Genomic DNA, 13,876 nt, shown 5'->3' with positions numbered 1-13,876 from the left:
GGAGGTTCGGATCCCATAGTCAGACGGATGATGTCGCCATTGGGCCCTTGAGCAAGGCCCGTAGTCCCTGGCTGGCAATTCTGGGATATCTGACCCTGCTTTCCAAAAATGTTTATCTGCTGAATTAATAACATGTAAATGGAAACGTGACAAGTACAGTGATGTCCCTGTGTCTCCGCCAGACCCTGGAGCGGAATTGGAAGACGATCCGGGACGAGGCGCTCTCCGTGGTGGATGCCGCTAGTGGGCTTTTCCTTCCCGAAGACGAGAACCTCCGGGAGACCGGCGAGTGGGGACAGTTCACATTGTGGCAGCAGGGTATGTCAGAGAGCTTGGCAAACCATTAGGTTATGGGTTCGCAGGTACAGGATGTTCTCACTGGAACTGGGTATTTTCATTGTCCTGGATGCTCTGACTAGTCTGGGCTGGTTTACCTAGTACATGATACTCTGCCAGGCAGAAGATTTCACTGTGCACACAAGACAGTGACATTTGCCAAACTACAGAGAGCTGGTGCCAGAAGTCGAGAGCCTCTTGAGTGGCACAGCCAAGGGGCAGGGAAGCGACAGGGAAGAAGACAGATGGATTTGGGTTCGTCTTGGAAGTACTTAGGGACCAAAATGCACAGCATGGTGTGATGGTCGCATTGAAATGATGGGTTTTCGTCATTTAAACATTTATTTTATTAAATGTTTATTTCCATTGCATGAATTTTTATTTCTGCATGTGTATCTAGGGTGGTGTGTGGTTCAGCGGGTTAGTGCCTGTGATCAGATGGTTGCCAGTTCAAATCCCAAAAACAGCAGAGTGAAGTTACTGTTGCGGCCTTGAGCAGTAATGTGGGGCTACAGGTCGTGCTCAAGGACCCAACAGTGGCATCACCCTGCCGACCGCTGGACTTGAACCAGTGATCAAAACAGAGGCTCACGCCGCCCCCCTATTCTCTAGAGGAGAACTATTGTACCAGAACCTGAGCTGTACAGTAACTGCAAGAATTCCGTGAGTCAGATAAAGTGGCATCTAGGAAAACAATACTTCATACAGACCACAGACTGCTGGATAAATATGGGTTATAAAATCTAACGTAATAGTCACAGTCCACTTCCTGGACAGTTAATGCGCCATGCAGTGCAGCGTTTTAAAAATCATAGCCTTCTTACAGAAATCAGGAACTTGGAATGTAGAGTAAAGTGGCAAGTCTTTATGATGGCAGCAGGACCTTAGTGAAGCACTCAACATGCAAGCAATGATGAATCATGGAGATGCTAGACTGAGGATCAGTAACTCCATTTCCCATAATTCAGTGCGGCTTCTACGGCATAACAAGTGGGTCAAATGCAACTCATAATGCGTCATTTTGTGAAGTGGAATACATGTTACGTTTCATACATACTTTGTATCTTAGCCAACTTGGCATGTCAACTGTACTTTGTCTTGGATGCAGTAGCACCGGCAGTAAAGCTTGCCTAGGGGGCCACATTGTGGGGATAAGTGTGTATAGCGAACTTGCAGCTCTGGCAGCAGCAATCATGAACCGATGAGTCATTGGGGAAATCCGAGAAAATGCCAGGTGATTCCTCCAAAAAAAAGCACTGCTTAGAAATATACACAGATTGTGCCTGAATTATACCCTGTGCTACTTGCGATGAATTGCACATACGACCAAAATTCATCTTCTCATTCTTAAGGGTTGCAGGGGATTCGGAGCCTGTCCCGGAGGTTACAGGCGCAAGGCAGGGAACAACCCAGGATGGGGCACCAACCCATTACAGGGCACAATTACACCCCATTCACTACTACAGGCAATTTGGTAACTAATTACACTCAGCATGTTTTTGGACTGTGGGGGGGAAACCGGAGTACCCTGAGGAAACCCCATGACGACATGGAGGGGACATGCAAACTCCACACACATGGAGCGAGGGCACACGCTGTGTGCTGTACGATAGCTGCCATGGGAACGTACTGTATTATATAGCAGTGTGACCATCCCAGCCTGACATGCATCTCCCATCATCCCAATGGCCAGTGTGATTATCCTATTCTAACATATGTCCATTTCGACATGCGACCTGTCCGCAGGGACAGAACTAAGTCGTAAGTTGGGGACAGTCTGTGGTAGACTGTAGTGTAGTACAGTCTGTATGTATACTACCTCGACACTGATGGCTCTGAATACTGAACCCAATGTCTCTCTTATCAGAGAGCGTTTTCCCGTCTTGGATTTATAATAAATGGACTGACGTCAGACCGATGCTTCTGTTTTCAGCAGGACGTGAATCTCACCAAGTTAATAGGCAATTCGGAAATGGGTTTAAATGAGTCATGGATAAATGATTTAGACAAAGTGAAAATAAAAAAATCTCAATCAAAGTCAGCCTGCCTGGATCTAGGTCAATAAGAATTTATAAATAACATTTAGTTTTTGTTAAACTAGGCTATCCCTAGTTGTTGTCATAATGGTTACATGGGCAGTCTGGTTCATATCTATATCTAGTGCTTTGTATAACCCATTGGTGATGCTTGTGCAGACATAAAGTTGATTAACTTTCACCTACACAGTAGTAGTACTGAAGCTCCCCACAGCCAGAGGAATTAGTGCACTGCAAAAGCGGTAACTTACTGTATGTATACTGTTAGCGCTACTGCAAAAGCGGTAACTTACTGTGTATATACTGTTAGCGCCACCGCAAAAGCGGTAACTTACTGTGTATATACTGTTAGCGCCACCGCAAGAGCGGTAACTTACTGTGTATATACTGTTAGCGCCACCGCAAGAGCGGTAACTTACTGTGTATATATACTGTTAGCGCCACCGCAAAAGCGGTAACTTACTGTGTATATATACTGTTAGCGCCACCGCAAAAGCGGTAACTTACTGTGTATATACTGTTAGCGCCACCGCAAGAACGGTAACTTACTGTATGTATACTGTTAGCGCCACCGCAAGAGCGGTAACTTACTGTGTACATACTGTTAGCGCCACCGCAAAAGCGGTAACTTACTGTGTATATACTGTTAGCGCCACCGCAAGAGCGGTAACTTACTGTGTATATACTGTTAGCGCCACCGCAAGAGCGGTAACTTACTGTGTATATACTGTTAGCGCCACCGCAAGAGCGGTAACTTACTGTGTATATACTGTTAGCGCCACCGCAAGAGCGGTAACTTACATATACTCTTTTCCAAGAGTTATTATTATTATTTATTTAGCAATCGAAACCTTTGAATTATAAAAGTATTTGTTATATATGATTTTATGGTAAGTAGTAAATGGTTTGTAGAACCATTTAACAAGATTTGTCTCCAACAGACGACACCCACAAACTGTTGCATTCTTTTGTCAAACAAATGCTTTTAATTTTTACCTCACAGCTCATCTTTTCAAACAGCTTGTTCTTTGTGGAAACCCATACTTTGAAGCACGACTCCATGCACATGCAAAATCTGTAACGGCTTCTTTCCCCATAGCCAACCGGACTCTGAACTCTTTGGTGCCCCCATGCCTTCGGAATTATACTTTAACTGCCATCCACCAGCACTTTGTCACTTTATTGCCATTTGCGCCATTATTGCATTATTTCCTGTATTTATCTTTAATATTAATTTATTTAATATCACTCCTACATACCAATCTGCTGCTCCATCAGCCCATTTGAAACATTCCACGAGTGTTCGCTTCCACATTGTGTGTCAGTGTTGTTAATGTGTCCCCCACTGTCTGTGCACTTCATGTATATATGTAATCTGGGGAATGCTATTTTGTATCATTGTATGCAGTGTGCTGAAAGTGGTTGGTGTGACGATAAAACCCCATTTGAAATGTCAAAATGGGAGGAAAACGGCTTAAGGCGTCGATCGTCAAGTTGGTAGTTTAGTTTTTTGTCACATAGTCATATGCTGTAATACTGTGTAGTAAAATGCTTTTCCACCTGCATTCTGGGTTGTGTTCATGGAAGTATCCTATACAAAGGAAAACAGTATGAAAGTTGGATTGAATAAGAATAAAATATAAAATGATGAGATGACTGTAAAATAGACAGTACAGAGCAGTGTTCATCAGTAGTAAAATGGATGGTTACAGTATGGAATGATGAAAGTGTGTTGAGTGACATAAAGTGTAGCTGTGGAAGGTCCTCGTTCAAAATGCCAATAGCCTGAAGGTAGAAGCTTTTCTGCTTCCCCTTGGTGTTGCCCTTGGCGCTGGGGTCGCGCCTCCCTGACCACGGCAGCGAGAGTAGGCTGGTGTTCGGGGTGGCAAGGCTCTTTGACAAGGCTCTGACCCTGCAGCGCTGCCTGTCAGTGGCCTGCCAGATCAGGACGTCACATCTGAACAAATCACTTCTTGGTCACGTCCTCGGCCTCATAGAATGAGTTTTAATGAGTTCCACTAAATGGGTTTTAATGAGTTTTCCGCCACTGTGCATTTGTTATCAGTGGGGGTGGCGAGCAGCTCATTAGTGATCTGTACCCATGTTGTGGGTTTAAATCCTATGGTTGGTGGAGAGATCAAATCGCTGTTGGACCCTTTATGCAACTTCCTTAGCTTTGGCTGCTCCAGGGACACTGTCTGAGCTCCCTGACCCCAAGTTTTTCTCATTGATTTTGAACGAAAGCATCTCCTAAAAACGTGTAAATGTGCTTTGTGGTGTGAAACGTTAAATTTGTTTGGCTTCCATGCGTGTATGTGTGCATCTGATAACTGGTTTGACATTAGTCAATGCTTCCGGAGCCTGCTCCATACGTTCCCTCATGCTGTGGTGCTGTTAGCCCTCTTCTGATCCTCTGTTCCTCTCCACCCACCGCAGGTCGGAAGGTGGAGAAGTCTTGCCAAAGTGTCCCCAAGACCTGTGCCTTGATGGAGCGCTTCCCAGAGTCCACTGGCTGCAAACGGGGCCAGGTGGGTGACACTCTTCCATAGTCACGCTGTCACACGATGGGACTGTTCTGTGATGGGATGTCTTATGGTCTTGGGGGTGGGGCATGCTGGAGTCCCGCCCATTTTCATACTCGCATTCTCCTTCTTTCACCCTCCTTTAATGTTGTGTGTCTTCTCTAAAGCTGTGTGAGGCTCTGAGGTCGGCTGTTTCATGAGTGCCGATTTGTGATGAATGAATGAATCATCGCCTCTGCCTGTCTCTGAGTGGTGGATCTTTGTTGCCCCCCCCCCACTCTGCCAACTATCTGCCCTGGTGGGGGGGGGCATCCTTCACAGCTTTCTTACCTTATCTGATCTGACGGGCACCCCCACCTCTCGCTTCCTGTCGCCACAGGTCAAGTACTCCGTGATGCAGCCGGGCACTCACGTCTGGCCCCACACGGGGCCCACCAACTGCCGGCTGCGGATGCACCTGGGGCTGGTCATCCCTGCCCGCGGCTGCCGGATCAGATGCACCAACGAGACCAGGTGAGCTGAGCGGCCCGACGCCAGGGGATGGGCGTGATGGACGAGGCAGGGGGACTGCAGGAGCTGAAGCTATGGCTACAAATGCTGAGAACTTTTTCTTTGGACCACTTAGCAACAAGCAGGGCAGTGGGGCCTGAGGACCGAGTTTGAGAACTACTGCTTTATACTAAGAAGTGTTGGAACCTCACACCTGAAGGATTGTGGGTTTAAAACCCACCTCCTGTCGGCTCTGTGCGTGTGGAGTTTTCTTGGAATGTTCTCTAGTTTGTGTAGGTTTCTTCCCAGAAAGTCCAAAAGCATGCAGTTAAGATGAATTGTTTGTAGTCTGTCTCCTGCCCTATCGAGTGTGTCTCCTGGTCATTATCAACCAACACCTACACGGACATAAGATGAGTTTAGTGAGTATGGGGCGTCTGAGGCATCTGAGTGAGCTGGTTATGATTGTGTGAAGGAGCCTTTGTAGCTTTTGTCTTTAAGAATGTAAGAAGAAAGATACGATTCCCTTTGACGTGAAACGGGCCGACTTGGAAAATCATAAATGGTCTCTCAATAAAAGAGGTTTCTTGTTAAGTCACCAGTCCAGCAGCCAAGTGCTCAATGTCCTGAAGAACTTGGCAACCCCATTTCAAGTCGGGCTGTCGATCACAAGGTGCCTTTGTCCCGGTTTCAGCGCCCGTACAGTAAATCCCCGTCTGTCATTTCCCGCAGGACCTGGGAGGAGGGCAGGGTCCTCATCTTTGACGACTCCTTCGAGCATGAAGTGTGGCAGGAGGCGGACAGCTACCGGCTGATCTTCATCGTAGACGTGTGGCACCCAGAGCTGACCCAGTATCAAAGGCAGACGCTCTCACCGATATAACACCGACTTCGGGCCTACCACTGACTGCAGACCACTGGCTACTGTTTTGCATATTTAGCTAGGAATATCTCTTACCCCAGCAGAGAAAATCAAAGGTACCACAATCTTACAACCTTCCTATGGCGGAAGCCCGAGGTACAGGAGAAAACTGGCCGACCACGTTGACAATTGGACGCTTCGCTGATTTTATTATTTTTTGTGTCACTTTAGAAGCAGGTCAATATGTCTGAAAAGGAAATGAGCACAATGGAGACATCCTGCTGAAATAAAACCTGGCCAGAGAGTTTATACTGTGGGAGCAGCACCAGCTTTCAGCATAGGAGGATTCCGTCGTGGTTTTGTTTTGACTCTTAGCTGGGAATCCTGTCCGATCTGTAGCCCTAGGAATGGGCACTTGGAGAGTCTGCAAGGTGACTTTTTGCAGACGCCTCATTCCTGTCACCGAACCTCCCGCCGACTACAGATACAGCTCATCGGAACACGCTGCAAGCGATCCAAAGCTCCAGAGAGATCCGAAAGTCTGCACACGTTTTCGTCCCTATGCGGTTTCTTTCACTCTGGTTGACATGCACCCGACTGTTCAGATTTTAGGCATCGTTTGTTCGGCAACACATTTTTGCCTGAACAAAGGAATCGCGACACGTCGCAGTCCCTTTATAGAAATCTGCTCTTTGAGTAAACGAGATTCATCTCCACCAGAAAGTCGGTAATAATGCCATTAAGACCTTAATAGCTCATCGTGCTGCTTGTTATAAAGGCTTCTTGCTGGGTTTGTTCTAATGGAGAAAAAGGTCCTCAGTTTATCATTATCATTTAGCAGAGTAATTTTTCTTTCATAACAGTTTGTTGTATTATGCTCCTTCTGCTGTATTGTCTTGTCAAACAACACTACTTAAAATTTTGTGGATGTCAGATAATGTTGTATTTTATTTATCACATGACAGCTCCTCAAACAATCCATCGCAGCCCCTCATAACATATTCCTCTCCTGACATCTGCTCATTACCGAAACAGGTGTAGCACATTAACCAAAACCAGATTGTTACCATTTTTAGTCCATTGTCACAAAAACCCGGGAAACGGAGATGGTGGAATAGCTGCCATCCCTTTAATGTGAAAAATGCCAAAAATGATTGTGTATGAAAATAAAGGATGCATTTTTTTTTAAACTGTGAACTTTCAAATTGAAATATGTAGATTTTATTTTATAGGACTATAATGAAAAGTGATAATGAAATGTTACCTTTTCAAAATTGCTTGACATTATGATCTCGTGTATGTTGTGCTAAATGTTGTGACGCTTTCGGTCAGCGTCTGGGAATGAGGAGCCTAGCGTTTGCCTCAAGATGCCGACGCTCATTAAGAAATATCTGCGTGTGGCAGGTTTTTAAACTCTCTCTGCTGTAAAGTGTGCCAAGAGTGTTGCTGAATTTGTTTGATTGGGGAGGTAGAGAGATTGAGTAAATGGTCTGAGAAAGAAATTCGCATGAAGGGGGTGAGACAAGCTCCTGGTGTGGCTGTCAGAGAGCTGGCTGTGGCCGTCGCCTGCAGCCTGTCCTGGGGCACATGGAGTCACAAAGCTGGTATTTCCACCAATCAGGGCTGTGACCTTACGATGCGTGAAAAGGGGCTGCTGCTTGTGGTCTGTTGTTTTGTTCTGGTACCTTCTGCGCATTGAGATGTATGGCCGAGGCTTTATCTCCATTATTCAGCATCACATGGGATCTGCCCCACACATGCAATGTTCTCACTTCTCTGTGCTACCATGGAAATCTTTGACCGATATTCCTGGATTTTTTCTATCGAATTGTAGGCAGTTTGCACCGATCGGTGTTGCCTCACAGTGATCATGAATGACTGAAAAGAAAGATTAAGCTAAATGGAAAATGAAGAACCACTTTGTTCGTGTTGAACCCACTTCTGTTTGTGAGCTTCTGTTTTTTTTTAAGCATTAAGGGAAATGCTGTTCAGGCCTCCGTGTTCAGAAGGGCACTCCGGGACCTGGGAAGCAGTGTGTTCTGGATCTGCTCATAGCAGGTCATCTTGGGAGAGGTGCGCACTGGGGTTGCTAGCTTAGTGGTTAATAGTAATGGATACCTTATTGTTCCCCTTGGGGAAATTCTCTCACGGAGGGCCCCATAGAACTGATTTTAACATGAACTGCTTTCTTTGTCGTCTCACCAGTTTGGTTAGGTTTGAAGCCCGTCGGAAGGAAGTGGCTGTTAAGCTGTGACTATATTTTGTATCAGTTGAATGCACTAATGACTTTGCCTGTTGAGCTGGTGTGTGGTTCTGAGGTTAGGATGCTGTACCTTTTGATGGGAAGGTTCAAATCCCAGGGTCGGCAGACTGGTTTCACTGATGGGCCCTTTAGCAAGGCCCATTTATTAGATATTTATTATTAGTTCATAGACTTAAACATTGAAACTTCAGGCCAGTAAAAATCAGCAGGCCGCATGTGATTTACAGACCAGATGTATAGGTTTCGTTTTAACCCCAAAGGTCACATCCAGCTGTATTCTCTAATGTACATGACACCCAGCATCTTTGATTGAATTGGGTGGGGGGCAAACCGCACACTAATGAGGGAGGAAATTAAAGACAAGACAGAAGGGTGTGGATTTAAATTAGAGGAGGTGATGGCTGCAGGTTTGAATCCTAGGAAGTAAGGGGTGTGGGTTTAATTCTCAGGAGGGAAGGAGATTAGGGATATGGGCTTAAATTCCAGGAGATGAGGGGTGTGGGTTTTAATCCTTAGAAAACAGGGTGCAGGTTTAAATCAAGTCAAGATGCCATTAACAACTGTGTACACTGCTGGTTTAAGGGTGGGCTGGTGTCTCAGGGAGCAGCACAGTTTCCTATCACCTCCCAGGTTTGAAACCCGCCTCCCCTCTGTGTCTGTCTCTCTCTCACTTTCTCGGGGGAGGGGCTGCATGTTCTCCCTGTGTTGTTTCCTTCCTCCCACAGGCATGCAGTTTTCTTGGTGCCTGTGTGTGTAAGCGCATGCTTGTCCCCTGCAATGAACTGGCTTCCCACCCAGGCTGCCTTTGTTCACTATGGCTCCGTATGACGCTGATCAGGATGAGCGTTAGAGTATGAACTACAGGCTTTAACTATGGGGGGCACTGTGGCCTCACACCTCCAGGACTGTGGGTTCAGGTCCTGCCCTTTGAGTTTAAATTGCAGGAGATAAGGGCTGGGAATTGGGAGTTTCTCCCTCATGTTTGTCGGTTGAGTGATTTGTTATCTTTAAGTTGCCCCTAGTGATTGTTATCGTATGTGTGCGTATGACCTCTGACCCCTGTGCACTCTGGGATAGGCTTCCAGCTCATCGCACTCAGACTGGTGAAGCAGTTATGGAAAATGGATGAATAGTATAAGATATAATTAGTGCTCCTTAGGGGTGTTTACATTGTATGGTGGAGTGCTGGCGTGCTTTTAACCAGACATACCAGGCTAGCTGTGGGTTTATTCTTGGTGTGAATATACTGTATAAACCAGTATGCTCTGTCTCTGGCAGTGACTGCTTTTAATATTAATCCTGAGGTACCATCAAGTAGCTGTTGTTAGTTATTCTTAGCATAGACGTTTTGTTTAATTTCACGTTCTTCTGTTGACATTGACATTTGCGCTAGTATGAGCACAGGTACATCGGAATGCGTTTTTCGCATATCATGCTCTGCTTTCAGACATAAACACATTTATAAAAAAATGTACATGCACATACACATATATTAGAGGTGAGAATGTCGTTTGGGGTCAGAGTGCAGGGTCTAGCCATTTATCTGGCCCCCCTTGGAGCACTTAGTGGGGTGGGTTAGGGGCCTTGTCTAAGGGCCAATCAGATTTGATGATTTTTCCAGGGATCGAACCAATGACCTTCTGTTCTGATCACAGCCAGCTGAGCCATACATGCCCCCAAGAAAAAACTGGCCTAAAATCTCCAAACATAAGGAGGAAGATTTTGATAAAGCTTACAGGTTAATGGCTTCTGGATCAGGCTTTGTTGAATATTGTGGATTGGTACAACATACCCAGAGCTTTCTGCAAAAACTGCGCTTCCCTTGGGGGGCTGTGACCCCCCCAAGATTTGCTCTGACCTACATATGTGTCTCATGGAGAGCAAGATGGGACAGGAAATGGAGAATAATAACATATCGCTCTTCTGAAATAATATCGCTATTCTGAATTCCATCTTACCCAACGGCAGCGGAGTCATCTGAGAATTTCCGTAAGTGGCGCGGCTCGGATTTGAAGTCGTGTGGAGTGTGAACAGAAAGCGAGCCTGTGCATTTGTGAGCAGTACAGCTTAGCTGGCAGCAGGTGGCAGAGTGGTTAAGGAAACGATGGGAAATGGGTTTTGGATGCAGGAAGGGGCTTGTTCTCATGCCCTTCCCTGTGAGCCACTTGGGAGAAGATACCGGGAAGACGCTGTGTTGTCACAGGCTGTCGCTGCAAGGGCTCCTTTAATTGTTGGAATTTATTCTGATTGTCCTGCCGTTGGCATTTTTTATGGCTGTGGTTTTATGGATATGTTATTTGGCAAATTCTGGGAAGAATATGGATATTCAGTAAGTAAATGAATAATAAGTAGTTATTCTGCAGCAACTGCACGTGGAATTCAAGTGGTAATTAATGAATTCCATGTCAAATTGCAGGGGAATATTTTGTATGATGTACTAAAGGCCTCATTGTGTATTACTTTGGACACCAAATAAACAAAAGTCAATGTATTTACTGGGTTTTAGTGGATGATTACTGTATGAAATGCCCCTCCCGTTGGATTCCCGGGCCTATAGGCCTAAAATAAATTCAGTGAGTGCTGGTGCTGTGGCATGACTGTACTTGGTCACATGGTGTGTTTCTATGGCGATAATTCAGGGATGAACCACGTGGCGTAGAGAGGGTGGGCTGGAAATAGGCTAATACCGGCGCCATGGGAGCTGACTTGGGCAGGTTCTGCTGGAGCTGCAGTTCTGTGGGCTCTCCTGCACAAGGTGGGAGGGATAACAGAGAGATGAAATGAACCACGTGGGGGGGGGCAGCCTGAAATTTGTCTTACCTCATGGGGAAATGCAAGCTAAATTCACGAACACGTTTTAGTGTGTGTCTTTAAAATGACTGGTTATGAGTTAATACAAAATGTGTTATCCTGTAGTGGGTTGTGGAGAGCCTGGAGCCTGTCCGAGGACAGGCACAGGGCACCAGGCTTGGGTGGAATGCTTGTAGGAATGTGCGCACTAAAATAGCTCATATTGGTAAAGGTTAGCAGTGTAATACCATTCAGCTACCAGTGTTTAACCAGAATAGACAAGGTGGGTTAAAAAAATCGCTCTTTTCCCCCACAACCAAGTGTGGCGACTGTTTTTGGCCAACAGGGGACCCTCAACCTTCAACCCCATACACAAATGTGTGGCTTGGTGGTATCGCCACCGCTGCATACCAGGAACCTATGCTGGATATTGCTAAATTACTTGAATGCTGCCCCAAAAAAGCACTATTTGTTTAAAGTAGCTGGACATTAAGGGCCCCCCCAGGGACCCAGCAGAGTACCTGTAATGCCCTCCCCCTCTCTGTCTCTCGGGGCTGTGATGCATCTGAATGGGCTTGTTTGGGGGGCGAACCAATGGCTGGGAAGGCTGGTGTATCGTTGTGTGTGGTATTCAAAGATTAACTGGAAACCAATGCAGGCCCAATACATCCTGTCTTAGAGGGAGGTCCCTTAAGCCCAGCAATGGCACATACCATTCTGGAGGTAGTGCGGGGGGGACACTTTCATTTGCAGTGCACCCATCTGAGGAGATCATTAAGTGGTGGTAGTTTTGAAATTGAGCTTTTTAGCTAATTTTGGGGCAGTTAATTTTGTTGGCTGTCCCTGTAAAATTAATAAAACTAAAAACTAGTTGTCCCCGACTGTGGAAGAGAGGCTCAGTGAAGGTCCCCCTGCACAGTAGGATGCCCGCCTCTGTTGGCAGAGTGCCTCTCGCCCTTGACATCACACCAGCTGCAGACTGACAGTTCAGAAGACATCCTCGCTTTTGCCCTTGGGCTCAGTGGGCCCTGACTGAGTGTGTCTCTCACCATCCTGCACTCCCTGCCATTAGACCACTATGAATGTGAGACTGTAAAGTGAACTGGATGAAAAAGACATTTGGGTGACATTTATTTTTTAAAGTGCAATGCAGGCCTGGCTCCACATTTGAACTGTTGGGTGGGTCAGGCCCCCAACCGCCCCCCCCCCCCCCCCCCCCCAACCAAACCAAAGCCAAATCTCTCAAACCGTACTTTTTCTTATTACCAGTTACTAGCAACAACATCTTTAATCATTTTTTAGGAATGCTATAGACTTTAATAAGTAGGAGTTGAAATAGGGTGTAATCGCTGAGGGTAGTTTTGGTTTTCCATAGGTTATTCACCTTTACGATATCCAAAGTCAGCTGGCTTACCCTCAGATGTTCCATCGTTAGACCACCAAAAATCCACTGAATGCCCTTCAGTAGTAATTATTCAGAGTAGAGGAGCGTATTGAGGGAAACTGTCAGTAGCGATATTGAGGTGACCTCTGAGGAACTGGCCTCGCTATGTTTGCTTATTTCAATTATAATATAATATATATAATATTATATTAATATATAATATAACTTTTTAAATAATGTTTTGTGGCAGTTGCTAACTCACCACCTCCATCCCGTTTATCTAATTACTGCACTTGCTTGAGTAATTCCTCATAAATCATTTCATTTGATGTATTGTGGAGTCACAGTGAATCCCTTGATGCACTATTGATGATATAATTGATGATTAAATACTCCACTTTTCCAAATACAGCTGCATTCCTATGACGAGTGACCAGCTAAAGCCAAATGAAAGGGAGAGTACTGCCTACTCTCTTTTTAAAAGTCCCATGTCTTTGGGCGTGTTATGGAAAGTGAAGATGAGTTATAAGTCTAAGTTGTCCATGGGAAATATTCGTCCAGGTTATTGACTGCCTGTGGTACAGTGGAGTCAGCTATGCAGTATAAAATGCTCACGGGGTTTGTCAGTGGAACTGTCCAGGCTGCAGAGAAAGGCTTCATTTAGCAGATGTTTTAAACCATAGTGATGCACATTTGAGAGAGCAGGGTCAGTCACTCCCTGCAGAAACTGGTATTGAGGGCCTTGTTCAAGGGCCCAATGGTGAGGGCGGTTAGTTGTTTCCGGGACCCTCTGCCTTATCTCAGGTGTCGTCAATAACTAAACTTTTGGGAGAGAGTGGAAAACGGCAACATCTGCGAATGACATTACTCTGCCGGATCTGAACTGGTGACCTTCCAATAGTGGGCTCAGGTTGCGAACCCATAGAGCCACATCCCCTGCCCTCCCCCACTTTACATGATAGTGAAAGGCACGGATGTGCTGATTGGCGGTTGATCGCCGCGCGAAGCACGTCTTGTATCCTGAGTAGCTTGGGTCTGTGGGGTGTGTTTTTGCTGGAGCATCTGGTTAAAATGCGAGGTCATGCCCACCTTTTGCGTGTTCCCCAAGCCGTCCGGGCGCGGCAATATCGCAACAATGAGACAGGATAGATGGAGGTAAAAGCTGATTCGAAGAGTCACGCTCCGATGGGCAAG

General features: G+C 45.9%; 1 protein-coding gene across 11 annotated transcripts in view; it reads left to right on the top strand.

Moving 5' to 3' along the window:
- unm_hu7910 (un-named hu7910) overlaps nt 1–7,435 on the top strand; it is a 49,355-nt gene extending 41,920 nt beyond the window's left edge. For all 11 annotated transcript variants that reach the window (XM_049009894.1, XM_049009900.1, XM_049009901.1 and 8 more), the window contains 4 exons: nt 183–318; nt 4,809–4,900; nt 5,274–5,407; nt 6,116–7,435. In XM_049009894.1, the coding sequence (XP_048865851.1) occupies nt 183–318; nt 4,809–4,900; nt 5,274–5,407; nt 6,116–6,266 (513 nt within the window). In that variant the 3' untranslated portion in view covers nt 6,267–7,435. The remainder of the gene's footprint in view (nt 1–182; nt 319–4,808; nt 4,901–5,273; nt 5,408–6,115) is intronic.
- The last annotated feature ends 6,441 nt before the right edge of the window (nt 7,436–13,876 follow it).

This window comes from Brienomyrus brachyistius, chromosome 4 (genome assembly GCF_023856365.1).
Source record: "Brienomyrus brachyistius isolate T26 chromosome 4, BBRACH_0.4, whole genome shotgun sequence".
In the NCBI taxonomy this organism is placed as follows: Eukaryota; Metazoa; Chordata; class Actinopteri; order Osteoglossiformes; family Mormyridae; genus Brienomyrus; species Brienomyrus brachyistius.
The sequence above is the reverse complement of the archived record's forward strand: the minus strand, read 5'-3'. Positions and strand labels throughout refer to the sequence as shown.